Genomic DNA, 26,533 nt, shown 5'->3' with positions numbered 1-26,533 from the left:
CCAAGGCAGCATTCCCTTCCATAGACGGGCTAGCCGGCATAGCCTGGGGTCTGGGAAGCTCAGCCCCGGCAGGGGTTCTTGGACCTTGGGATTCAGGCTCTCTGTGCTGCTCATGTGGGTCCAACATCACCCCTGCCTGCCCACCCTAGTCCTTTCAGGGTCACTCCACAGAAAGCAGAGTAGCCAGTGAGTCCTCAGAGGGTTTCTTAGGTTTCACGGGACTCAGAATCTCCATGGAGGGAGGAGCAGAGCTGCACTCCACTTTCTGCTACAGGCCCATGGCAATTCCAACACTTCTGGCAAGAAGGAAGCCAGTCTTGATCCTATCCTATCCTATCTACTCCCCCCTAGCAAGTATGTGGGTCTGGAGACCTCCATGTCTGCCCACATCTGAGCACTCAAGAGCTCAGGCTGGCTCAGGAATACTTTGAGAAGCCTAATTCATTCAGACTTGTTCCAATCAGGAGTTGGCCAGACCAGAGCAGAACTGAGAGCTGGATGCTGGAAGTTCAGGACCAGGCAGGAGACAGGGTCCTCAGCCTGGAGAACAACTGTTTGGCTCCCTCCCCAACAGCATTTCTCTGGACCGAGGACAAAAGAGTCCCAGAAATCCCTGGTGGGACAGGGCTTGTTTGGGGAGGGCTCTGCAAGAGACCCTGGGTCAGTCTTTCAATGAATCAGAACAGCAACAGGAGAATCCCTGTGGGGAAGGGAGGAGCCAAGGGAAGGGCCATGCTTAGCCACTGGCTTCCTCCCGGGCAGCTGCCCAGTCTCACTGCTTCTTGAGGCAATATCCCCAGAGAAGGAATACAACGGCCACCCTTGGGGTATTTTCCTGCCTTCTGATTTCAGAGCTGGCCTGCTCCGTCCATCCATGAGCCATCCATCCATGAGCTGGCCCTACTGTTGCCCTCTGCTTCGCACCACCTCTCCTGTGCTCTGAGGCAGTGGGCAGTGAAGAGCCATGTCTTGGGGAAAGGGGAGAGGGATGTTTCCTGAAGGACCTCATAAGAGGAATCAACATGAAATGTTCTATGCTATTTTTTGAATGGAAGAAGAGAAAAATCAGTCTCTGAGGACTCCTTGATCAACCCCTACTGAATACTCCCCACAGCAGGCAGAGCACAGGATGAGGATGTCAGGGCGTCAGCTCCAGGACAGCCCTCCCGGCAGGATCGACTGCAGCCTGATCTCCAGGGTATCTTGTGATGAGGGTGGGGAGTGTGCTTCCTGCCTCCCAGCAGGACCTTCGGGCCCTTTAGCAGAATCTGTCTGCTGTGGGCTCCAAACCGTGGCAGTATCTAACCTCCTGGGTGAGGGGCTGCCTGCCTGGGCCTGTGATAGCCCTAGCACTCAGGAGTCCTGGCAGTGCCAGACTTGGGCCCCATGGAGCCTCCTCAGCCCTCCTGTCGGGGCCAGTAGCTGACAGCAGGCCCCAGAAGGGACGGACGGTGCTCATGACCCCCACCCCCTCACGGCAATCTGGTCCCTGTACTCACCAGCATCCCTTTGGCACCTTTATCTACCATGGTGGTGGTGGGTTAGGAGCTCTGGAGTGCAGATCACACTCACAGGCTTTGTTTCTAGCACCTTTCAGAGTACAGGCCTCCAGAGCTGTGGAGACAGCAGAGAATGAGGTGAGAATTTGGCCCGGAGAAGGCAGGGCAGGACGAGTGTGGCTCTCCAGAACAGGTAGTGCAGGGCCCAGACCACCTGCCACTCTTCCCTCCCATCCTGTTCCTTTCTGGATGACCCTCAATCCAGTTCCTACCTCACTCTTCTCCCAACCCTTCCCCTGAAATCCTTGGTCTCCAGGCTTCCTGTCCCAATGGGCAAAGGTTTATTTTTGATTCTCCAGATGCCGAATTTTATTTTTTTTAAAAAATGAACACAGAACTGGGACAGGGTCCAATTCATTCATCGTCTGTGTGAATGGCCTCAACCTTTCCCCTGAAGGGGAGTCAGCTTGGATCAGCACATGCTCCCCCACCTCGCCCCAGCCAGGTGGCCAGGATGGACCTTCCCTATCCTGATGCTGCTCAGCCTGGGCTCCAGGCATATGGCGTTCCACTAACTTGGACCAGAAGCTCTGGGCACAGCAAACACAGCATGTGGGTCACGCCTCCATGCCCTTGCTCAGGTGGGCCCCGACCGAACACCTTCCCTCCTGCTCCCCAGGTGAAATTCTACAAACCCTTTGGGACCCTGCCTCAGTGTCACTTCTCCTCTGTTGCTTTTCCTGACACGGCCCCCACTCCACTCCAGAATGAACAAATTGCTTCCTCTTTTGTGTTTTGTGCTACCAGTGTTCTTATAAACTTACTCCAGACATATTTGCTTATGTCTGTCAACTGTGGTTGGGCAGTTCCCTGAGGGATTGCATGTGCTTAATTGACCCCTCTGTGCCCTGCTCAGCCTGCCCTCAATCTTTTCCAGCATAAGAGTCTTTTCAGATGAGTCAGCCCTTTGCATCAGGTGGCCAAACTATTGAAGTTCCAGCTTCAGCATCAGTCCTTCCAATGAATATTCAGGACTGATTTCCTTTAGAATGGACTGGTTGGATCTCCTTGCAGTCCAAGGGACTCTCAAGAGTCTTCTTCAACACCACTGTTCAAAACCATCAATTCTTCAGCGCTCAGCTTTCTTTATAATCCAGCTCTCACATCTGTACATGACCACTGGAAAAACCACAGCCTTGACTAGATGGACCTTTGTTGTCAAACTAATGTCTCTGCTTTTCAATATGCTATCTAGGTTGGTCATAACTTTTCTTCCAAGGAGTAAGCGTCTTTTAATTTCATGGCTGCAGTCACCATCTGCAGTGATTTTGGAGCCCACAAAATAAAGTCTGTCACTGTTGCCACTGTTCCTCATCTATTTGCCATGAGGAGTTGGGACCAGATGCCATGATCTTAGTTTTCTGAATGTTGAGTTTTAAGCCAACTTTTTCACTCTCCTCCTTTTCATCGAGAGGCTCTTTAGTTCCTCTTCGCTTTCTGCCATAAGGGTGGTGTCATCTGCATATCTGAGTTATTGATATTTCTCCCGGCAATCTTGATTCCAGCTTGTGCTTCATCCAGCCCAGCGTTTCTCATGATGTACTCTGCATATAAATTAAATAATTAGTGTGATAATATACAGTCTTGATGTACTGCTTTTTCTATTTGGAACCAGTCTGTTGTTCCATGTCCAATTCTAACTGTTGCTTCCTGACCTGCATATAGGTTTCTCAAGACGCAGGTCAGGTGGTCTGGGATTCTCATCTCTTTCAGAATTTTCCACAGTTTATTGTGACCCACACAGTCAAAGGCTTAAGCAGAAATAGATGTTTTTCTGGAACTCTCTTGCTTTTTTGATGATCCAGCAGATGTTGGCAATTTGATCTCTGGTTCCTCTGCCTTTTCTAAAACCAGCTTGAACATCTGGACATTCACAGTTCACATACTGCTGAAGCCTGGCTTGGAGAATTTTGAGCATTACTTTACCAGTGTTTGAGATGAGTGCAATTGTGTGGTAGTCTGAGCACTTTTGGCATTGCCTTTCTTTGGGATTGGAATGAAAACTGACCTTTTCCAGTCCTGTGGCCACTGCTGAGTTTTCCAAGTTTGCTGCCTTACTAAAGTGCAGCACTATCACAGCCTCATGTTTTAGGGTTTGAAAGAGCTCAACCGGAATTTCATCACCTCCACTAGCTTTGTTCATATTGATGCTTCTTAAGGCCCACTTGACTTCACATTCCAGGATGTCTGGCTCTAGGTGAGTGATCACTGAGTTGTGAAGATCTTTTTTGTACAGTTCTTCTGTGTATTCTTGCCACCTCTTCTTAATATTTTCTGTTTCTGTTAGGTCCATACCATTTCTGTCCTTTATTGAGCCCATCTTTGCATGAAGTGTTCCCTAGGTATCTCTATCTCTAATTTTCTTGAAGAGATCTCTAATATTTCCCATTCTATTGCTTTCCTCTATTTCTTTGCCTTGATCGCTGAGGAAGGCTTCCTTATCTCTCCTTGCTATTCTTTGGAATTCTGCAGACAAATGGGTATATCTTTCCTTTTCTCCTTTTCACTTCTCTTCTTTTCACAGCTATTTGTAAGGCCTTCTCAGACAGCCATTTTGCATATTTTCATTTCTTTTTCTTGGGGATGGCCTCAATCCCTGTCGCCTGTACAATGTCACAAACCAGAATGTGGTCCACTGGAGAAGGGAATGGCAAATCACTTCAGTATTCTTGCCTTGAGAACCCTATGAGCAGTATGTAAAGCCAATAAGATAGGACAATGAAAGATGAACTTCCCAGGTCAGTAGGTGTCCAATATGCTACTGGAGATCAGTGGAGAAATAACTCCAAAAAGAATGAAGGGATGGAGCCAAAGCAAAAACAATACCCATCTTTGGATGTGACAGGTGATAGAAGCAAGGTTTGATGCTGTAAAGAGCAATATTGCATAGGAACCTGGAATATTAGGTCCATGAATCAAGGCAAACTGGAAGTGGTCAAACGGGAGATGGCAAGAGTGAACGTCAACATTCTAGGGATCAGCCAACTAAAATGGACTGGAATGGGTGAATTTAACTCAAATGACCATTATATCTCCTACTGTGGGCAGGAATCCCTTAGAAGAAATGGAGTAGCCATCATGGTCAACAAAAGAGTCTGAAATGCAGTACTTTCAGACTCAAAAATGACAATGATCTCTGTTCATTTCCAAGGCAAACCATTCAATATCACGGTAATCCAAGTCTATGCCCCGACAAGGAATGCTGAAAGAAGCTGAAGTTGAACGGTTCTATGAAGACTTACAAGACCTTTTAGAAATAACACCCAAAAAAGATGTCCTTTCCATTATAGGGGACTGGAATGCAAAAGTAGGAAGTCAAGAAACACCTGGAGTAACAGCAAATTTGGCCTTGGAGTACAGAATGAAGCAGGGCAAAGGCTAATAGAGTTTTGCCAAGAGAACGCACTGGTTATAGCAAACACCCTCTTCCAACAACACAGGAGAAGACTCTACACATGGACATCACCAGATGGCCAACACTGAAATCAGATTGATTATATTCTTTGCAGCCAAAGATGGAGACGCTCTATACAGTCAACAAAAATAAGACTGGGAGCTGACTGTGGCTCAGATCATGAATTCCTTATTGCCAAATTCAGACTCAAGTTGAAGAAAGTGGGGAAAACCACTAGACCATTCAGGTATGACCTAAATCAAACCCCCACTAGGTTCCCTTGGCCTTTCCCCTGGCCACCAGGTGTCCTGCATAACCTCCTCAGGGCCAGGCAAGGCTGTGACTTGTGGCCGTTTCCCTTCGCTTAGTCACCCAGACCAGGTTTCCTGACTCTGTAGATACATCCCTGCTCATGGCTTTGGTCTTCTGGGGGCAGTCAGGAGAAGAGGGAATGTGATCATACCCTTGTTCTCACTCGCCACATCCTTCCCACCAAGCTATAAACTCTAGATATGTTGTTTTCAAAGCTGTCACTCTGTGGCTAACAAATAATGACAATGATGATAGTAATGAAGCACAGCCACCTCATGGCTTGGACATCATGCCTTCTGGTCAGATGAGTAAACTGAGGACACTCTGTCCTGGAACTTGGGCTACAGGGCGATACCCCTGAGTAATGCAATATGGCCCTTGTGTTCAAGGTGCTTCTCTTTCCCGGTGGAAAAAAGACTGCTTGGCAGCTGCTCCCAGGACAATGAGTTGGGTTCAAAGCTTTGCTACTTCTCCTGCCTCTGCTGTTTCTGTTAACTGGCCCCATCCATCCATTCAAAAGGTACTACCTGAAGGCCTATGATAAGTCAGGCCTTCTGATAGCGGTGGGGCATCCATATTACCCAGGCACCAGGCCTGCCCCTCACCCACATATGGACCACTGTTGACAAGCTGTCTGTGCCATGAGGGTCAGAGTCAGGTTAGCTTGTGATGAAGACCTTGGACTCTGGGACCTGGGACGAGGAACTGACTCTGCCAACTCACTAGGTATGTGACTTCAAGCAAATTACTGAACCTATCTGACCCTTGCTATCTCAATCTGGAAGATGGGGCTAATTATACTTCATTTGTACCTTCTGAAGTTTCTGCTTAAGTTTCGACTCTACAGGGCCTCCACTTTCTCCTCCCCTCCAATCCATTCACCTTCCCAAAGTCCTGAAACCCTGATTCCCTCCAATAGTCTTCCATAGCCAACAGGATATGTCCTAAATCGTTCAGCAGGCAGTTCAATTCATTTATTCCAAAAATATTTATTTCGGGCTTGCTCTAGGCCAGATGTGTGTTGGAAGCCATGAACTCTTCAGTCTCTGGCCTCCTGCAGCTTACAGGCTGGGTGGAAACAGAAACCAGTGAAACAGGTGACTCAAATACATATAATTAGAGCCTACGATAAAGGGTGGGAAAGTGAAAGATCCTCTTTAACCAGAGTCTACACCAGTGGGGCCTGCCCTTGTCTGAGAGTTACAGAGGACTTCCCTGATGAAGTGATGTTTAAGAGTGAGAGGGGGATGAATAGGCAACAGTGAGCAACAGAAGAGGAAGAGAGATTCAAGCAAATGAAATAATACAGAGAGTGAGGGAGAAAGTGGCCAAAGATGAAGGTGGATGCAAAAGCAGGGTCAGGGTTTTGGGGGCCTTGTTTTGATCTTTATCCTGAGGGCAATGACAGGCACTGAAGTCTTGAAACCAGAGTTGTAACTGAGAGGAGAAGCAATTGGTGGTGTGTGCATTTTGAAAACGCCAACCTAGATTAGTATGGAGAAAGGACTGGAGGGAGGGAAGAGGGGAAGAAAGGAAATGGATTAGGACTAGGCCAGGAGAGGAATGAGGGGGCTTAGCTCAGGAAGGTGATGACAGGGTGGGGAGAGATGCACAGATTTGAGAAAAATATAGAAGGTAACTTTGGTAGGACTTGGTGATGCATTGGACTTGGGGGTGAGGGATAAGGAGGGGCCTCTGGTTTCTAATGGTATAATAGGAAGAAGCCAGTGCTCATCCCAGAGACCAGAGACAGAAACGCTGGGGATGCTGCAGGTTTGGAGTGGGGAGGGGATGAGCTAAGTTGGGTGAGCTGGGTTCAATTTGCCTGTAAGCCACCCAAGGGAGGATAGTGAGAGGATACTCATAGGACCTGGTCCATCTTTACTGTCTCATTGCTCAGTCTTCCTCTCCTCCGAACAGGACTGTCAGCTCTATCAATTTTAAGGATCCATCTGGGCCAAGCCTTGAAGTCTTTACTGGGGATGGAAAGATGACAAGGTTTTTATCCCTGACTTCAAGAACCTCACAGTTTAGGAGAAAGATAGAAGAGAAAGCATAATTTCCCATTCACTGCGATGGAGGGAGGGGAGGGGCAAGTGGGAAAGGGCCCTTAATTCTGCCTAGAGCCAAAATCAGCTAACTACAGCCACTTATGGCTACCTGTGGGCCATGTGGGACTATCCTCAGAGCTGGGCACTGAGCCTCAGTCACAGTGTAGGCCGAGTTAAGGGGGCATTTTCTTGAGTTGCTTGGAAACACTTGGGCATGCTCAGTATAGCCCATTAGTCCCTTCCTGGAACCAGTCCCCCTCACCCACTACCCTCCAATCTTCTGACACTCCCTCACTTTGGGGTTCTTTAACCTCTCAGGCCCTTCTCTCCTCCACTCTTCGGCCCCCCAACATTTATCTTCTTGCAGCTGCAGCATCAAGCTTGTTTCAGCAAAGAAACAGACCTAGGCCTTATGAGAGGTGTCAGGGAGATGGGGACTTGGCCCCTTTAACAGTGGCCAGCGAGGGGGCGTGGCCTGCGGAGAACTGGCCCGAAAAGGGGCGCGGCTCCTTTAAGAAGCGGCTGGTTCGGTGAGAAGAGGCCTCTGAACCGCAGGAAAAGGCTAGGTCGCTTTCAAAGCTGTAGCATGGCCTGGAGAGCCTCGATTCCTCGAAGCTGGCGCCTTCGCCTTAACCGGGTGTGAGATGTCCGGAGCAGCCGGCCTTAACCGGGTGCGAGGTGTCCGGAGCAGCCGTTCTATCAACCGCCACGTGTGGGCCTCTCAGCTGGTGTGGGGACCTTGACCCTGCCCCCGACCCCTGCCCTCGAAAATACCTGGGCGCCCAGGTCCCCGCCCCTGGGCCCGCTCGGGGCCCCTCTGGGCTGTGAGGGAGAGCCTCCCTCCCGCCCCGCCCCAGCCTTGCGGTCAGCTCCCACCGGCCTTTGTCTGCGGGGTGCGAGGCACCGGCTGGGGGTGGGCGCCCCGGGCTGCTAGGCCCCTACCCTCACCTGCTGCCGCCCGGACCCGCCCTAAGCGCACCTGGAATGACGGTTGGGGTGGGGAGGGCGCGGATTCTTCCGGGAGAGCAACAGCCGGAGAACACCGTGGCCGTAGTCCCTTCCCAAAGCCGGAGCCACAGACAAGGGTCCGAGGGCACCGAGACTCCCTGGCACGGCTTCCCAGGACCTTTGGGCGCGCAGGAACCAGCACCCGACCGGCGAGTGGCGGGCAGATAGGGAGGCAGGCCGGCTGGTGGTTCCGGGCGTCTGCAGGGCCCCAGTGCGCAGACCCAACTGGAGCCTCGAACTGAACGGATGCTCTGGTTCCGGCGCTACCGTTACTGCCACGTGCCCGCCGCTGGGGGCCAAACCGTCAACGGCACGCAGCTCCCCTCCTCCAGGAGCAGCCCCCCGCAACCCCCACCCCCACCTCCCACCTTGCCGCCGCCATTCCGCCCGCTGCAGCTCCTTGGTGACAGCGGTGACACCCAGACACAGGCAACTACCCAGCCTTTCTGGCTAGACAGATATCCCCACGCGTGTACCCACCCTGATCCACAGATGCCCGCATGCATCCACGATCACACACACATACTCGATCGCTCTCTCTCTCGCTTTTCCTGAGGCTCAGCCCCGTGGAGCCACCAAACACCCAGACCGAAGGCCGGATAGAGAGAGGCTCGGCCGCAGCACGCCCTTCCCTTAGCCCCCTTCCTTTGATGCAGGCCCTGGCCCAGGCGGGCAGGGTCCGCACCGCGGTGCGCCCAGGTGACTTTCTTAAAGGGAAAGTTGCATCAGCCTCTTGAGGCTCTGTGCCTCCGCGAGTCTGCCCGCCCCACGGTGCTGCTTGTCCGCCCTGTCCTTGTTGTGTTTTGGTTTCGGGGAGGCGGGGGCCAAGAGTTTGGTGAAAGTTTGGAAAGTGAAGAAGGCCTGGGAGACCTAGCCAAGTCCCTCCCCTCTCCCAGCAGCTCCCCTGGCCGCCCTGCCCACCCCTGTCACCCCTCCACCCCATTCTCATCCCCACCCCCGGCCGACTTCTCAGGCTCCTCCTCCCAGGGAATAAATTTACAAGTTGCTCCAAGCTTTCCAAGGATTGAGCCCCATGAACCCTTGGGAGTGGGCTTCACAAAGGAACCTCCTGCCCGGCCTCATCCTCACTGCCCTCCAGCTGGGGCCCTTGGAGGAAGTAGATGTCCTCCCCTTGGGCTAGGCTGGAATGAAGCCAGAAAGGCCTGGGGCACTTGGGAGACTGGGACTGGAGTTAGCCTGCCAGGCCCCGGCCTTCTGCACCTGCCTTCACCCTAGAGAGAAGTCTGAGCAAATTCCATCCCCTTTGGATCAGTGCCCCTGGGGACTGTGGACACAGCTGGGTAAGGCCTGGGCCCTACTCCTTGGAACTGGAGGGCTTGGGGGTCCTTTCTCCACCGACCCTCTCACTGATTTGGTCACACCTACACTACCTCAGGTTCTATCCTTGGGTTGGGAAGATCCCCTGGAAGAGGGCATGGCAATCTGCTCTAGTATTCTTGCCTAGAGAATCCCATGGACAGAGGAGCCTGGTGGGCTACAGTCCATAGGGTCACAAAGAGTCAGACACTACTGAAATGACTTAGCACACACGGGGGTTGTTGTATTACAAGGGCTGCAGACACCAACCTGGGCCCTCTGTTCTCACCCTGGGGAGACATGCAGAGGTTCCAATCCTAGCTAAAGAAGACTTTGCCAAAGGGAGCTTTGCTGAGCTTCAGTTTCCTGTCCTACAAAATAAAACACCTTGCTCCGGGCTACCTCTGAGCAGCAGAGGTTGGCAGTTGGTGGGAAGGGGCTCCCACATTTGCTTGTCTTGAGGCCACCAGCTTTCAAGGAGAAGGGCCAGTTAGTACTGGCCGTCAGGGGACTGTTGTCGCCCCAGCATGTGCTCAGGAAGGGACCAGTCTCTCCTCTGCACCCTGAGTCTGTCCTCACTGTTGTCTGCCCAGGAAACCAGTTTTCTTTGTTCCCTGGGGATAGTCAGCCTCCAAGAAGCTGACTCACACATGCCAAAGTCGAACAAGATCAGTTGACAAGTGAGATTCCACTTTTCTAATTTACAGAGGCTCTGAGCAAGATAGCAGGTATCAGGCACAGACACTTCCTGCCAAGGAGCGCCAGTCCATTCCACCAGGCTTCTCCAGGGCCCAACCACTCAGAACTTACAACCTATTCACCTTAGAGGCTTGGTCAGAACCTGGAAGATTCGGAGACATTCTTCTCATCAGCAAGATTATTTTTGTTTTTCCTTTGTCCCCAGCCTTGCAGGTTTGTGATTTGTATTCTATGAAGGAACTGCAGGTGTCTTGTGTGTGTCCTCTTCCTGAGCAATCTGTGGTTCCCATGGCCCCTGCCCTTGTGGATTTGTGTAGATGAATCTGTGTTTGGAGGCGAGTGACTGCGCACTGAAACAGCTCTGGGTCTCAGTGTGCATGTGTGCCCAACTCTGGGGACTGGGCCCCTGTGACCCAAGTCTCTCTCCCTCTGCCTCTCCTGCTGGGACATAAATTCTCTTTCTGGTTTCTCCCTCCCTCCCTCCCACTGGGGCTTGTCATAAAGGGCCACCACACAGGGAAGACAGGATGGAGGCTGCTGAAAGATCCTCCATGGAGTGGAGTGGGGACAAGGAAGCATAGGAGGGTGGGACAATGGCCTTCATTCCCCTTGAAGGAGTAGACTGGGGCTGGGGGCCCCTGAGAAGAGAGCACTGAGTGTCAGTGAAGCTTCTGGAACCAACATGGCCACCCCACTCTAAGGACTCCACGTGAAGTGGGGGGTGGGGAGTGGGCTGAGATTGGATGAAGCAAGGGGAGGAGTGCTCAGGACTCAGTCCTGAGTCAGGGAGAAGGTGTATTTGGGACGAATCCCGGGACAGGGAGACAGTCTCACACTTTAGCCCATGGGGTGGGGGAAATAGATTTTCCCTGGGGATTTGGGAAAGTTGGAGATTTTGCCCACATGGGTTTTGCTAGACTGATGGCATCACACAAAGTACATTTGCATACATACAGAGACTTATAGATCTGTGCATTTTACCCATTTTGATCTAGAAAGGGCTTCAAGCAGATGCACAATGAGGTGAATCCTGAGAAAAAGCTTAGGAGAAAGATTCTGTTTTGAAAAATCGTCTGTCTCCATGAATCAGAGACCAAAGCGGCTTTTTTCTTCCAACCAGAATAAGGCCCCAAGGGAGGCAGGATTTGGCCTAGCTCAGGTCAGAGCTGAGATGGATTCACCCCTACCGTGAGCTCCCCACCCTAGACCGCTGGCCCACAGGATGGGAAGGGCGTGGCCAGCCTGAGCCATCGTGGGGAGAAGTGGGGGATCAGGCCAGAGGACAGAGGGGAGGACCGATGGGGTCAGACATCTCGCTGGCTGGCTTCTTCCTGGGCAGGGCAGCAAGAGGACAGGCAGCGGCCGGGCCCCACCCACTGTGGTCTAAGGCGTGTCTCAGGAGCCTCCCAGTGCAGTGCTATTTCCTGGGAGAGCTGGGTCCACGTCAGATCCCCCTGGTGCTGACTGGTTTCACTTGTCATCATCAGCCCGAAGAAGCAAGGCCTCTGTCGGGCGGCACAGAGTGTGCTTAGGCGTGTGTTTGGTGGGATAAGGGATCAGGCCAGACGTGGGCCACTTCTGGAGGAACTGTAGGAGCTGGTGGCACTGGGCACTTGGTGGAGGGGTGCTGGGAGACCCTGCAAAGAAGTAGGGGAAGGGTGGACATTGCTTTGAGTTACAGCCTGGCCTGACCAGGCTTGAAGCCCCAGCCTCAAGATCTCCAAGGCAGCCAGCCAGGGTCAGGGAGCCCTGGCAGAGCCCCAGAAAAGGGGTGGGAGGGGTCCCCAAGACAGCCATGGCTGCCTGCATTCTTATCCCAAGACTTCCACTTGATAGCCAGGTAAACCGGAACCTCCCTTTCCTTGGTATTCCTCAACAGAAGACTATCAGTACTGGCCACCAATCCCAGTGCTGTTGTGGGGATTAAACAGGGTGAAGTAGGCAGGGAAAAGGGCCTGGTACCTAGTAAGTGCTCATCCTCCTTCCTAGGGAAGGCCAGGATCCTCCCAGGGCCCTACCTGGCCCAGGAGCAGCTCCCGGCTGGTCTGAGCCTTGCGGGGTTTTCCAGAATCTGTGCAGCCCCATCCCCACCCCATCCCAGTCTGCATTTGACTCCAGACTCCCCAGGAATCCTGGGATTCCTGGCAGAGTTTCTTCCAGTGCCCTGCACTGACTTCTTGGAGCCCTGGTGCCCTCTGGTGACAAAATCCATCCATGGCAGTTACAGCCTATCCTTAGGGCACATCTGTCCAGACAAAGTGCTGTCTTTATGCCTTCCTCACATCATGTTTCCAAGTAGGAACTATCCCCATCTAGAACTGAGGCTTAGGCAGGGTTAATAATTTGCCCAAGGGGAAAGAACTAATAAGTGGTAGAACCTGAGCCTGAACACAGGTTGGCCAGTCTCCAAAACCTATGCTCTCACCCTGCGAACCATATACACACACGGTCATGTGGTGACCTAGTCAAAGTTTTATGTGCTGTACTGATAATTGGAATGCAGCGATGCTTGGGTGTGCGCTTACTGAAATTCTTCAACTGTGAAATCAAAATCATGTGACTTGGTTTTGAGCACAGTGAGGTTGGGTGTTTGACTATGGAGACGTTTTGCCTGGCTGTATGATTGTATTGTGTGAGTGTAACCATAGTTAGACTGGTCATTTTTGTTAGACTGGTCATTTGTGTTGTGTGAAACTAGCCATGGCAAAGCGCAGGTCTGTGTGTGTATGTGTGTGTGTGTGTGTGACTGTTGTGGAGGGGTGTGTGGCTAGCTAGCGAGATTGTGTGGGGAAGCTGACGGAGGGCCCTGAGTTCCCAGCACCCCTTGCCTTTGTGGTCCCAGGACTGTGTGTGCTCACCATGACACACTTGATGGGTGGCTCCACGTGCCTGATACACTCCCTTGGACCTCCCAGGTCCACTTTTTTTGGAGGAAGTAAGGCAAATAGTGCTGGCAATGGAATTGGCTTTCAGTTCTTCCATAAGATATTTGTGAGAGCATTTTATGAACCTTTGAGTGATAACTCCATTAAAAAATCATTTAAAAAAGAAAATATAAATAGAGCTATTCTAATTCTTTCATTTGAATTCAAGTGTCAGCTCTTATTCGATCTCCAGGTATGTTCACAGATCCCTGGGGGTCTCCAAGACCCTTCCAGGGGATCTACAAGGCAAAAATGATGTTCATAATACTACTGAATTGTTCTTTGCCATTTTCACTTGGTTGATTTGCACTGATGACACAGAACAGCAGCGGGTAGAACTGCTGGCACCCAAATAGGAACCAAGGCGTGGCTCGCAACTGCACCAGCAGTCTCAGTCTCTCTCTTTTTGTCTGCCACTGTGCCAGCTCAGCACCAAAAAAGAAGAAAAGGCCGATTTTTCTGTTGATAAAGCAACAAAATTATAAATTTTATTAAATCTCGAGTACATCTTTTCAACATTTCATGTGACAAAGGGGAAGTGTGCATATAGAAGTATGATGGTTATCTCCAAGAAAAGCACTCAAAACGACTGAGTTGTGAGCCGAGGATCACTTTCTCATCGACTGGCTTCTTTCACTCAAAAAAGCACATGACAAAAATAGTTACTCGGACTTGAGTTTTTGGCATGATTTTCTCAAGTGAATGAAGTGAGCCTGTCACTTCAAGGGAAAAAAACTATTGATGTTGTGGCCACTGATACAATTAGAGCTTTCAAGTGAAAATTAGAGTTTGGAAAACTTCCATCTGCTACCATGAGTTTGAAAGCATCCCAAGTTTGATGAGATTGGTAATGACGTTCATGAATGTACAGGCTTTTTTGTTTGTTTGGATTTTTGTTTTGTTGGTTGGTTGGTTGTTGGTTATTGTCTATGTGAGATGTGTCAACATTTGGAACATCTGATAACTAACTCAGTGAACCAATATTTTCCGAATGACCAGGGTACAAGTTCCAGAAACATGCATGGATAAAAGAACCATTTAAAAGCAAGACAGGGAGGAGCCAAGATGGCGGAGGAGTAGGACGGGGAGAACACTTTCTCCCCCACAAATTCATCAAAAGAGCATTTAAACGTCAAGTAAATTCCACAAAACAACTTCTGAATGCCGGCAGAGGACATCAGGCACCCAGAAAAGCAATCCAACTCTTCGAAAGGAGGTAGGAAAAAATATAAAAGACAAAAAAAGAGACAAAAGAGGGAGGGACGGAGTTCCGTCCCGGGAAGGGAGTCTTAAAAAGAGAGGAGTTTCCAAACACCAGGAAACCTTCTCACTGCCGAATCTGTGCCGAGCTTTGAAAGCACAGAGGGCAACATAACGGGGAGAAAAAATAAATAAACAATTAAAACTCGAAGACTGCGAGTCCTACGGTAACTCCCCCAGCGGAGAAGCAGCACAGACGCCTGCACGCGCCCTTAGCAAGCGGGGGCTGGGCAGGGAGGCGCAGCGCGGGCTGCATCGCTTAGAGTAAGAATCTGGCCTGAATACCCTGAGCACTATCTGAGCAAAATAATTTGGGCTAGCAAACCAGACTGTGGGATATCTACCACGCGATAAGCCAGCCCCAACCTAAGACACCGCCAGGCCCGCGCACGGAACAAAGAACTGAACAGAGATAGCTGGCTGCAGACCTTCCCCCTCTGGTGACAGGCAGCCAGAGCCGGAAGGAGGCAATCGCAGCCCCAGAGAGACATTATCTATAAAACTGTAAGCAGGCTTCTTTGCTAACTAAAACTTCTTGGGGGTCTGGACAGTTAACATCTGCCTGAGAAGGTGCGCCAGTTTTACACCCAGATAACCGAGTGGCAGGGAGGCGATAAGTCGCAGCATTGGCGCTCGCCAAACACCTCATCACTTGAGCTGCTCGGACCTGGGAAGAGCACAAAACTCAGGCCCAACTGAGTCTGCGCCTATGAGGACTGCCCGAGTGCCTGAACCTGAGCGGCTTGGACCTGGGAGGTACAAGCAGCCCAGGGCCAGCCTTGGATTGTTCCTGGCGGAACAACCTAGAGCCCGAGCAGTGTGGGCAGGGAGGCTACACGCGCCGTGAGCGGGGGCAGACCCAGTGTGGCTGAGGCACTGCGAGCGCACGCTAGTGTTATTTGTTTGCAGCATCCCTCCCTCCCTCCCCACAGCGCGACTGAACAAAGAGAAGAAATACAGCTCCATCCATCAGAACACCGACACAAGCTTCCCTAACCAGGAAACCTTGACAAGCCACCTGTACAAACCCACACACAGCGAGGAAAAGCCACAATAAAGAGAATTCCACAAACTGCTAGAATACAGAAAGGACACCCCAAACTCAGCAATTTAAACAAGATGAAGAGACAGAGGAATAGCCAGCAGATAAAGGAACAGGATAAATGCCCACCAAACCAAACAAAAGAGGAAGAGATAGGGAATCTACCTGATAAAGAATTCCGAATAATGATAGTGAAATTGATCCAAAATCTTGAAATTAAAATGGAATCACAGATAAATAGCGTGGAGACAAGGATTGAGAAGATGCAAGAAAGGTTTAACAAGGACCTAGAAGAAATAAAAAAGAGTCAATATATAATGAATAATGCAATAAATGAAATTAAAAACACTCTGGAGGCAACAAATAGTAGAATAACAGAGGCAGAAGATAGGATTAGTGAATTAGAAGATAGAATGGTAGAAATAAATGAATCAGAGAGAATAAAAGAAAAACGAATTAAAAGAAATGAGGACAATCTCAGAGACCTCCAGGACAATATTAAACGCTACAACATTCGAATCATAGGGGTTCCAGAAGAAGAAGACAAAAAGAAAGACCATGAGAAAATACTTGAGGAGATAATAGTTGAAAACTTCCCTAAACTGGGGAAGGAAATAATCACCCAAGTCCAAGAAACCCAGAGAATCCCAAACAGGATAAACCCAAGGCGAAACACCCCAAGACACATATTAATCAAATTAACAAAGATCAAACACAAAGAAAAAATATTAAAAGCAGCAAGGGAAAAACAACAAATAACACACAAGGGAATTCCCATAAGGATAACAGCTGATCTTTCAATAGAAACTCTTCAAGCCAGGAGGGAATGGCAAGACATACTTAAAATGATGAAAGAAAATAACCTACAGCCCAGATTATTGTACCCAGCAAGGATTTCATTCAAGTATGAAGGAGAAATCAAAAGCTTCTCAGACAAGCAAAAGCTGAGAGAATTCTGCACCACCAAACCAGCTCTCCAACAAATACTAAAGGATATTCTCTAGACAGGAAACACAAAAATGGTGTATAAATTCGAACCCAAAACAATAAAGTAAATGGCAACAGGATCATACTTATCAGTAATTACCTTAAACGTAAATGGGTTGAATGCCCCAAGCAAAAGACAAAGACTGGCTGAATGGATACAAAAACAAGACCCCTACATATGTTGTCTACAGGAGACCCACCTCAAAACAGGGAACACATACAGACTGAAAGTGAAGGGCTGGAAAAAGATTTTCCATGCAAATAGGGACCAAAAAAAAGCAGGAGTAGCAATACTCATATCAGATAAAATAGACTTTAAAACAAAGGCTGTGAAAAGAGACAAGGAAGGTCACTACATAATGATCAAAGGATCAATCCAAGAAGAAGATATAAAATTATAAATATATATGCACCCAACACAGGAGCACCGCAGTATGTAAGACAAATGCTAACAAGTATGAAAGGAGAAATTAACAATAACACAATAATAGTGGGAGACTTTAGTACCCCACTCACACCTATGGATAGATCAACTAAACAGAAAATTAACAAGGAAACACAAACTTTAAACGATACAATAGACCAGTTAGACCTAATTGATATCTATAGGACATTTCATCCCAAAACAATGAATTTCACCTTTTTCTCAAGCGCACATGGAACCTTCTCCAGGATAGATCACATCCTGGGCCATAAAGCTAGCCTTGGTAAATTCAAAAAAATAGAAATCATTCCAAGCATCTTTTCTGACCATAATGCAGTAAGATTAGATCTCAATTACAGGAGAAAAACTATTAAAAATTCCAACATATGGAGGCTGAACAACACGCTGCTGAATAACCAACAAATCACAGAAGAAATCAAAAAAGAAATCAAAATTTGCATAGAAACGAATGAAAATGAAAACACAACAACCCAAAACCTGTGGGACACAGTAAAAGCAGTCCTAAGGGGAAAGTTCATAGCAATACAGGCACACCTCAAGAAACAAGAAAAAAGTCAAATAAATAACCTAACTCTACACCTAAAGCAACTAGAAAAGGAAGAAATGAAGAACCCCAGGGTTAGTAGAAGGAAAGAAATCTTAAAAATTAGAGCAGAAATAAATGCAAAAGAAACAAAAGAGACCATAGCAAAAATCAACAAAGCCAAAAGCTGGTTCTTTGAAAGGATAAATAAAATTGACAAACCATTAGCCAGACTCATCAAGAAACAAAGGGAGAAAAATCAAATCAATAAAATTAGAAACGAAAATGGAGAGATCACAACAGACAACACAGAAATACAAAGGATCATAAGAGACTATTATCAACAATTATATGCCAATAAAATGGACAATGAGGAAGAAATGGACAAATTCTTAGAAAAGTACAACTTTCCAAAACTCGACCAGGAAGAAATAGAAAACCTTAACAGACCCATCACAAGCACGGAAATTGAAACTGTAATCAAAAATCTTCCAGCAACAAAAGCCCAGGTCCAGACGGCTTCACAGCTGAATTCTACCAAAAATTTAGAGAAGAGCTAACACCTATCCTGCTCAAACTCTTCCAGAAAATTGCAGAGGAAGGTAAACTTCCAAACTCATTCTATGAGGCCACCATCACCCTAATACCAAAACCTGACAAAGATCCCACAAAAAAAGAAACCTACAGGCCAATATCACTGATGAACATAGATGCAAAAATCCTAAACAAAATTCTAGCAATCAGAATCCAACAACACATTAAAAAGATCATACACCATGACCAAGTGGGCTTTATCCCAGGGATGCAAGGATTCTTCAATATCCGCAAATCAATCAATGTAATACATCACATTAACAAATTGAAAAATAAAAACCATATGATTATCTCAATAGATGCAGAGAAAGCCTTTGACAAAATTCAACACCCATTTATGATAAAAACTCTCCAGAAAGCAGGAATAGAAGGAACATACCTCAACATAATAAAAGCTATATATGACAAACCCACAGCAAACATTATCCTCAATGGTGAAAAATTGAAAGCATTTCCTCTAAAGTCAGGAACAAGACAAGGGTGCCCACTTTCACCATTACTATTCAACATAGTTTTGGAAGTTTTGGCCACAGCAATCAGAGCAGAAAAAGAAATAAAAGGAATCCAAATTGGAAAAGAAGAAGTAAAACTCTCACTATTTGCAGATGACATGATCCTCTACATAGAAAACCCTAAAGACTCCACCAGAAAATTACTAGAACTAATCAATGATTATAGTAAAGTTGCAGGATATAAAATCAACACACAGAAATCCCTTGCATTCCTATACACTAATAATGAGAAAACAGAAAGAGAAATTAAGGGAACAATTCCATTCACCATTGCAAAGAAAATAATAAAATACTTAGGAATATATTTACCTAAAGAAACTAAAGACCTATATATAGAAAACTATAAAACACTGGTGAAAGAAATCAAAGAGGACACTAATAGATGGAGAAATATACCATGTTCATGGATTGGAAGAATCAATATAGTGAAAATGAGTATACTACCCAAAGCAATTTATAGATTCAATGCAATCCCTATCAAGCTACCAACAGTATTCTTCACAGAGCTAGAACAAATAATTTCACAATTTGTATGGAAATACAAAAAACCTCGAATAGCCAAAGCGATCTTGAGAAAGAAAAATGGAACTGGAGGAATCAACCTACCTGACTTCAGGCTCTACTACAAAGCCACAGTTATCAAGATAGTATGGTACTGGCACAAAGACAGAAATATAGATCAATGGAACAAAATAGAAAGCCCAGAGATAAATCCACGCACATATGGACACCTTATCTTTGACAAAGGAGGCAAGAATATACAATGGATTAAAGACAATCTCTTTAACAAGTGGTGCTGGGAAATCTGGTCAACCACTTGTAAAAGAATGAAACTAGAACAGTTTCTAACACCATATACAAAAATAAACTCAAAATGGATTAAAGATCTCAACGTAAGACCAGAAACTATAAAACTCCTAGAGGAGAACATAGGCAAAACACTCTCCGACATACATCACAGCAGGATCCTCTATGACCCACCTCCCAGAATATTGGAAATAAAAGCAAAAATAAACAAATGGGACCTAATTAAACTTAAAAGCTTCTGCACATCAAAGGAAACTATTAGCAAGGTGAAAAGACAGCCTTCAGAATGGGAGAAAATAATAGCAAATGAAGCAACCGACAAACAACTAATCTCAAAAATATACAAGCAACTCCTACAGCTCAACTCCAGAAAAATAAAAGACCCAATCAAAAAATGGGCCAAAGATCTAAATAGACATTTCTCCAAAGAAGACATACAGATGACTAACAAACACATGAAAAGATGCTCAACATCACTCATTATCAGAGAAATGCAAATCAAAACCACTATGAGGTACCATTTCACACCAGTCAGAATGGCTGCAATCCAAAAGTCTACAAATAATAAATGCTGGAGAGGGTGTGGAGAAAAGGGAACCCTCTTACACTGTTGGTGGGAATGCAAACTAGTACAGCCACTATGGAGAACAGTGTGGAGATTCCTTAAAAAACTGGAAATAGAACTGCCTTATGATCCAGCAATCCCACTGCTGGGCATACACACTGAGGAAACCAGAAGGGAAAGAGACACGTGTACCCCAATGTTCATCGCAGCACTGTTTATAATAGCCAGGACATGGAAGCAACCTAGATGTCCATCAGCAGATGAATGGATAAGAAAGCTGTGGTACATATACACAATGGAGTATTACTCAGCCATTAAAAAGAATACATTTGAATCAGTTCTAATGAGGTGGATGAAACTGGAGCCTATTATACAGAGTGAAGTAAGCCAGAAGGAAAAACACCAATACAGTATACTAACGCATATATATGGAATTTAGAAAGATGGTAACGATAACCCTCTATATGAGACAGCAAAAGAGACACTGACGTATAGAACAGTCTTATGGACTCTGTGGGAGAGGGAGAGGGTGGGAAGATTTGGGAGAATGGCATTGAAACGTGTAAAATATCATGTATGAAACGAGATGCCAGTCCAGGTTCAATGCACGATACTGGATGCTTGGGGCTGGTGCACTGGGACGACCCAGAGGGATGGTGTGGGGAGGGAGGAGGGAGGGGGGTTCAGGATGGGGAACACATGTATACCCGTGGTGGATTCATTTTGATGTTTGGCAGAACTAACACAATTATGTAAAGTTTGAGAATAGAATAAAATTAATTTAAAAAAAAAAAAAAAAGCAAGACAGACCAATGGATTTTAATAGAGTATAATCGGTTCACTGATACAGTTTCAGATTCCACACTGTCACTAATGGTTAAGAAATGACACTGTTGAGTTTTGGTGTAGTACCAAAGAGGAATAGCCACAGCAAGCTAAAAGACTATATATAGTTCTTGTTCTTTAGTGGCTCAGTCGTGTCTGCCTCTTTTGTGAATTTTTTTCAACTGTAGCCCTCTAGGCTCCTCTGTCCATGGGATTCTCCAGGCAAGAATACTGAAGTGGGTTCCCATGCCCCTCCTCCAGGGGATCTTCCAGACCCAGGGACTGAAACTGGGTTAGTTCCATTGCAGGCAGATTCTTTACCATCTGAGCCACGCACCTTTAAGGTGCTATACAGTGAAGGTCCTCCATTACTTTTAAGTGTAAAGGTTCCTAAGATGAAAAAGTTTGAGAACCACTGAATTAGAGTTTTACTTTAAAAAAGACAAAACTGTGTTTAAAAACTTGCTAAGAAACTAGATCTAATTTGTCCCTATAATAATGGTTATGTAAAACAATAGAGGCAATAGTTAATGCTACAATGGCTATCACATTGCAATATATAGATGTATCAAATTAATATGTGGTCCCCTTAAATGTACACAGTGTTATATGTTAATTATATATATTTTTTAAAGGGGATTTTATTTTTTCTTGTCATTATTAATGTATAAGAGAATAAGCTTCTTTTACTGCTTCCATCACAAAGCAAAGAAGTCACAGATTTTCAGCATTTTCACGGTGTGCCTGCTGGCATTGTCTCTCCCTTGTGGAATGTTCACCTTGTCACCTTCTCCCTGTACAGCCTGGTCTTCTTTCATGAGAAGAAAAATTGATCCCTCAGTAGCTCCTGCCTCCAGGAGCGCTGACATTGGCCAGTTTTCTGGCTGGGCTGTCTGTAATTACTGACGCTCCTTCTCACCCCGTCTCTCCTGTTTCTAAACACCCTTTTAAAAAAGCGATTATTTGTTAAGGACTGTGTTAACTTTATATTTCTTTTCTCATTTAATCCTCACAATGATTCTACAGGCTAGAAACTATGATTCTCCTTTTATAGGTAAGAAAACTCAACCTCAGAAAGCTTAGGAGAACCCTCTGGGAATGGAAATGACTTGAAAGCCCTTTTAATTCACACATTCAAAAAGTTTCCCAGCTGAATTTTGGTACTTCAACAATTGTTCTTAGTAATAAATTACCACTGAAGGGAGACATGAGCACAGACATGAGCACCCGAACCCTGAGAATGTTTGGGTCCCGGCCCGTAAGACCCCCCCCATGCTGAGAGCATGTCTGAGCCCTGCTGATGATGTCTTGCCTGGACTATTTCCAGAAGCTTTGTACCGAAGCTTCACCCCCACCTCACCCCCACATTCTCTGAGCCCTTACCTGAGGCAACATGCTCGAGCTCCTCACTGCATCCTGTGTACCTGGGCCCTATGATCCACCATCACACCAGAACCTCACTCCTGGAGTTGAGATCTGGGTGGGTTCAGACTCCAGGATGGCACCTTTTAGGCAGCAGCAGCAGAAGTGGGGGCTGGAGGATGAGGGGAGTGGGTAGAGATGGAGTGTGAGCTGAGAGCAGCAAGTATGAAGAGCAACCTTGGGCTGTCGGCCCCCAGCCACAGCCAGGAATGTTCCCAGACAGTGCTGACCTCTCACCCCAGCCCTCTTCAGCTCAGGATCCACAGTCCCCACCACTTCCACTTCAAGGACCAGCAGCCGCCTCTGGAGCAACTGGCCATCACCATAGCAACCAGGCCAGACAGGATGGGAGTGTGGTGGGGCTGCTTTAAAGACTTTTATTGCTTCTAAACATAGGCCTCTTCCTCTCATCATGGTCATGTTCAGGGGCCCTGAGGACTGGGAGATCCAGAGGAGCAAGGACCACCTTCTCCCTCCATGTCTCTCAACTCAGGGAAAGAAGTTTCTGTGGTCTCAGCCAGGTCCTTGCCAACACACTCCAAGGGGAAATTCAGGCTCTCTGTCCAGGCCTGCCCCACCCCAGCACTCTGGATGCTGGTGAACATCGGGCATTCTGGTGGCAGAGTGGGAAGGGAGACAGGGAGGGGCTGACCCCTTGCCTCTGCCCCTCTGGGCTGAGCCGTATTACGGACAGGACCTTGTCAACTGAGTACCTGATGGGAGGAGTAGAGGAGTGACTGTGCGAGGTGGGGGCTGCTCAGGGCTCAGTGACCTAGACAGAGGCCTTGTGCAGCCGATGAGCTGTCACGCTGGGTCTAAGCTCCTTACCTCGGAACTCGAGCCTCTCCACCCCTAAGGCTAATCCAGAGGTGAGCACGGGAGGGCCTTGATAGGTCTCCAGTGACCCATGTAGCCTAACCAGCTGTGGCCCCGTGGGGGTCAGGCTTCTCTCCGGCCCTCTCTGTGAATCTGTTTCTGGGACTCCTCTGCCCGCCTTGCCTTGTGTGGTGCCTCTGTGCTTTGGTCTCCCCAACTCCATGTGTATTTCGTGCCTTGTCTTTGTGAAGAGCCCTGTGGCCCCGACTCCCTGAAACCCTGGTGGGTTGACAGAGGGGCACGGACACCACTAGGAAATGGGCTACACAGACCTCAGTGACAGGGCCGTGGGTGACAGCAAGTCTTTGGAGACACAGACTGGTAGGTGATGTGAGGTCTTAGATGGCACAGGGTCTCGGTGGCAATGCATTGCGGGTGGCCCAGGTTTGAGGGACGTTGGGCTGTTCGTACTTGGCACACAGATAGGGTGACTCTGAGTTTGTGGTAACACAGGATCTGGTGACTCAGAGAGAGCGATTCAAAATGAGTTCTTGGGCAGTTGGGTTTCTGGCCTTTTTATATCTTGTCCATAATTTGCCCTAACTGCATGTGCACACTTATTTCTCATGCCTTATAGTTTCTTTGTATTTTTGTTGCTCCAGGAACGTTTGTCCAGAGGTAAGCATTGCAGCAAAGGGCCCCAAGTCCCAGCTCTCAGCCGGTCTTTTCATGTCATGCAGATGTTGTTATTTCTGAGGAAAAGAGACAAATACCTATAAATCCCTAAGAAATGGCTCTGATTGGCTAAGCCTGGGTCACCTCACCACCCACGTTTTGCAGAACACCTCGTAAATAGACTAACTCTTCTATTCTCCATGAAGACTTCCCTGGTGGCTCAGCAGTAAAATATCTGCCTGCAATTCAGGAGACCAACGTTCGATCCTTGGGTTAGGAAAATCACCTGGAGAAGGAAATGACAACCCACTCCAGTACTCTTGCCTGGGAAATCCCATGGACAGAGGAGCCTGCAGGACTATAGTCCACAGGGTCTCAAACAGTCAGACACAACCCAGCAACTAAACAACAACAACAAATTTTTCATGACAACTCTCTTGAGTAGAACTCTTACTTTCCTCTTTTAACAACTAAGGAAACTGATGCCCAGAGGTTCAGTAACTTGCAAACCCAAGATGGAATCAAAGCAGTCTGGTTTAAAAAGATGCACCCTTCCTTCACTGCCACCATCTTGAATGTTTTTATTTAGATATATCAGGTTTTATTTTTAAATGTGCAAAAAGAAGCAACATTGTATATGTTCATAAGATGCATTCACAGAAGCATTTTCATTACAAAGATCTGCTCATTTTTCTTTTTCTAAGATAAAGAATTGCATTAACCATTAGTCATCTGGTTTCTTGAGTGGGCTAATGAGAGAATGGTTGTGATTTTCTTGGTGAGAGAAAACAATAAGAGCTGGTCCTAGGGTGAAGGGTCGGGTAGGAGGGAGGAAGGGACCTTGGTGATGAGCAGAACTAAGCCTAGAGAGAATCTAGACTTGTCCTTGTCCTGAGCCAGGACTGCCATGGTTGACAAATTCTTTGTTTGGATGATGACCCACGATGGGACTCAGGGACTTTCCCTGAAGCATTGATAGGGATACAGCACAGACAAATCAATAATTCACTAATAATACATCTGCTGTCAGTTGCACACATCCTGAGGGAAAGAATGCCTGCATTGTGAGATTTATCTTGTGCTAGGGCCAAGGGTGCAAGACGAGGGGCACAGATAGACAGGTATGCTACTTATATCCTTATTCATATCACCTAATGCTTCTTAGGTGCTGCAGTTCAGTTCAGTTCAGTTCACTTGCTCAGCCATGTCCGACTCTTTGCAAGCATGCAGCATGCCTAGCCTCCCTGTCCATCACCAACTCCCGGAGTGCACCCAAATTCGTGTGCATCGAGTTCGTGATGCCATTCAGCCATCTCATCCTCTGTCGTCCCCTTCTCCTGCCCCCAATCCCTCCCAGCATCAGGGTCTTTTCCAATGAGTCAACTCTTCGCATGAGGTGGCTAAAGTATTGGAGTTTCAGCCTCAGCATCAGTCCTTCCAAGGAATACCCAGGACTGGTCTCCTTTAGGACGGACTGGTTGAATCTCCTTGCAGTCCAAGGGACTCTCAAGAGTCTTCCTCAACACCACAGTTCAAAAGCATCAGTTCTTCGATGCTCAGCTTTCTTCACATTCCAACTATCACATCCATACATGACTACTGGAAAAACCACAACCTTGACTAGAGAGACCTTTGTTGGAAAAGTAATGTCTCTGCTTCTTAATATGGTATCTAGGTTGATCATAACTTTCCTTCCAAGGGGTAAGCATCTTTTAATTACATGGCTGCAGTCACCATCTGCAGTGATTTTGGAGCCCAGAAAAATAAAGTCTGACACTTTTTCCACTATTTCCCCATCTATTTCCCATGAAGTGATGGGACCAGATGCCATGATCTTCGTTTTCTGAATGTTGAGCTCTAAGCCAACTTTTTCACTTTCCTCTTTCACTTTCATCAAGAGGCTCTTTAGTTCCTCTTTACTTTCTACCATAAGGGTGGTGTCATCTGTGTATATAAGGTTACGGATATTTCTCCCGGCAATCTTGATTCCAGCTTGTGCTTCTTCCAGCCCAGCATTTCTCATGATGTACTCTGCATATATATTAAATAAGCAGGGTGACAATATACAGCCTTGATTTACTCCTTTTCCTATTTGGAACCAGTCTGTTGTTCCATGTCCAGTTCTAACTGTTGCTTCATGACTTGCATATAGGTTTCTCAAGAGGCAGGTCAGGTGGTCTGGGATTCCCATCTCTTTCAGAATTTTCTACAGTTTATTGCGATTCACACAGTCAAAGTCTTTGGCATAGTTAAAAAAGCAGAAATAGATGTTTTTCTGGAACTCTCTTGCTCTTTCCATGATCCAGCGGATGTTGGCAATTTGATCTCTGGTTCCTCTGCCTTTTCTAAAACCAGCTTGAACATCAGGAAGTTCACAGTTCACATATTGCTGAAGCCTGGCTTGGAGAATTTTGAGCATTGCTTTACTAGCATGTGCTAAGTCACTTCAGTCGTGTCCGACTCTGTGGGACCCCATGGACTGCAGCCCACCAGGCTCCTCCATCCATGGGATTTTCCGGGCAAGAGTACTGGAGTGGGGTGCCATTGCCTTCTTCATACTAGCATGTGAGATGAGTGCAGTTGTGCGGTAGTTTGAGCATTCTTTGGCCTTGCTTTTCTTTTGGATTGAAATGAAAACTGACCTTTTCTAGTCCTGTGGCCGCTGCTGAGTTTTCCAAATTTGCTGGCATATTGAGTGCAGCACTTTCACAGCATCATCTTTCAGGATTTGAAAGAGCTCAACTGGAATTCCATCACCTCCACTAGTTTTGTTCATAGTGTTGCTTCCTAAAGCCC

The 26,533-nt window shown here is 47.2% G+C and overlaps 1 protein-coding gene across 9 annotated transcripts in view; it reads right to left on the bottom strand.

Annotated features, from left to right (window-relative positions):
• Positions 1 to 9,032, bottom strand: part of LOC147360915 (sodium- and chloride-dependent glycine transporter 1-like) — a 33,045-nt gene extending 24,013 nt beyond the window's left edge. For 4 of the 9 annotated variants that reach the window (XR_015139495.1, XR_015139496.1, XM_086333834.1 and 1 more), the window contains exons 1-2: positions 8,296 to 9,015; positions 1,500 to 1,614 (exon numbers count right to left, since the gene is read on the bottom strand). Coding sequence is in view for 6 of the 9 variants with exons in the window: in XM_086333834.1 (XP_086189960.1) it covers positions 1,500 to 1,529 (30 nt within the window). In the remaining 3 variants the exon portion in view is untranslated. Of the gene's footprint in view, positions 1 to 1,499; positions 1,615 to 8,295 lie in introns of all 9 variants that reach the window. The other 5 variants (XR_015139494.1, XM_086333836.1, XM_086333835.1 and 2 more) reach the window with 4 other exon arrangements.
• Between the last annotated feature and the right edge of the window lie 17,501 nt (positions 9,033 to 26,533).

This window comes from Bos grunniens, chromosome 13 (assembly GCF_055505025.1).
Source record: "Bos grunniens cultivar Pamir isolate PY7600 chromosome 13, Bosgru_T2T1.0, whole genome shotgun sequence".
Taxonomy (NCBI): domain Eukaryota; kingdom Metazoa; phylum Chordata; class Mammalia; order Artiodactyla; family Bovidae; genus Bos; species Bos grunniens.
Note: the sequence above shows the minus strand (reverse complement) of the source record. Positions and strands in the feature narration are given on the sequence as shown.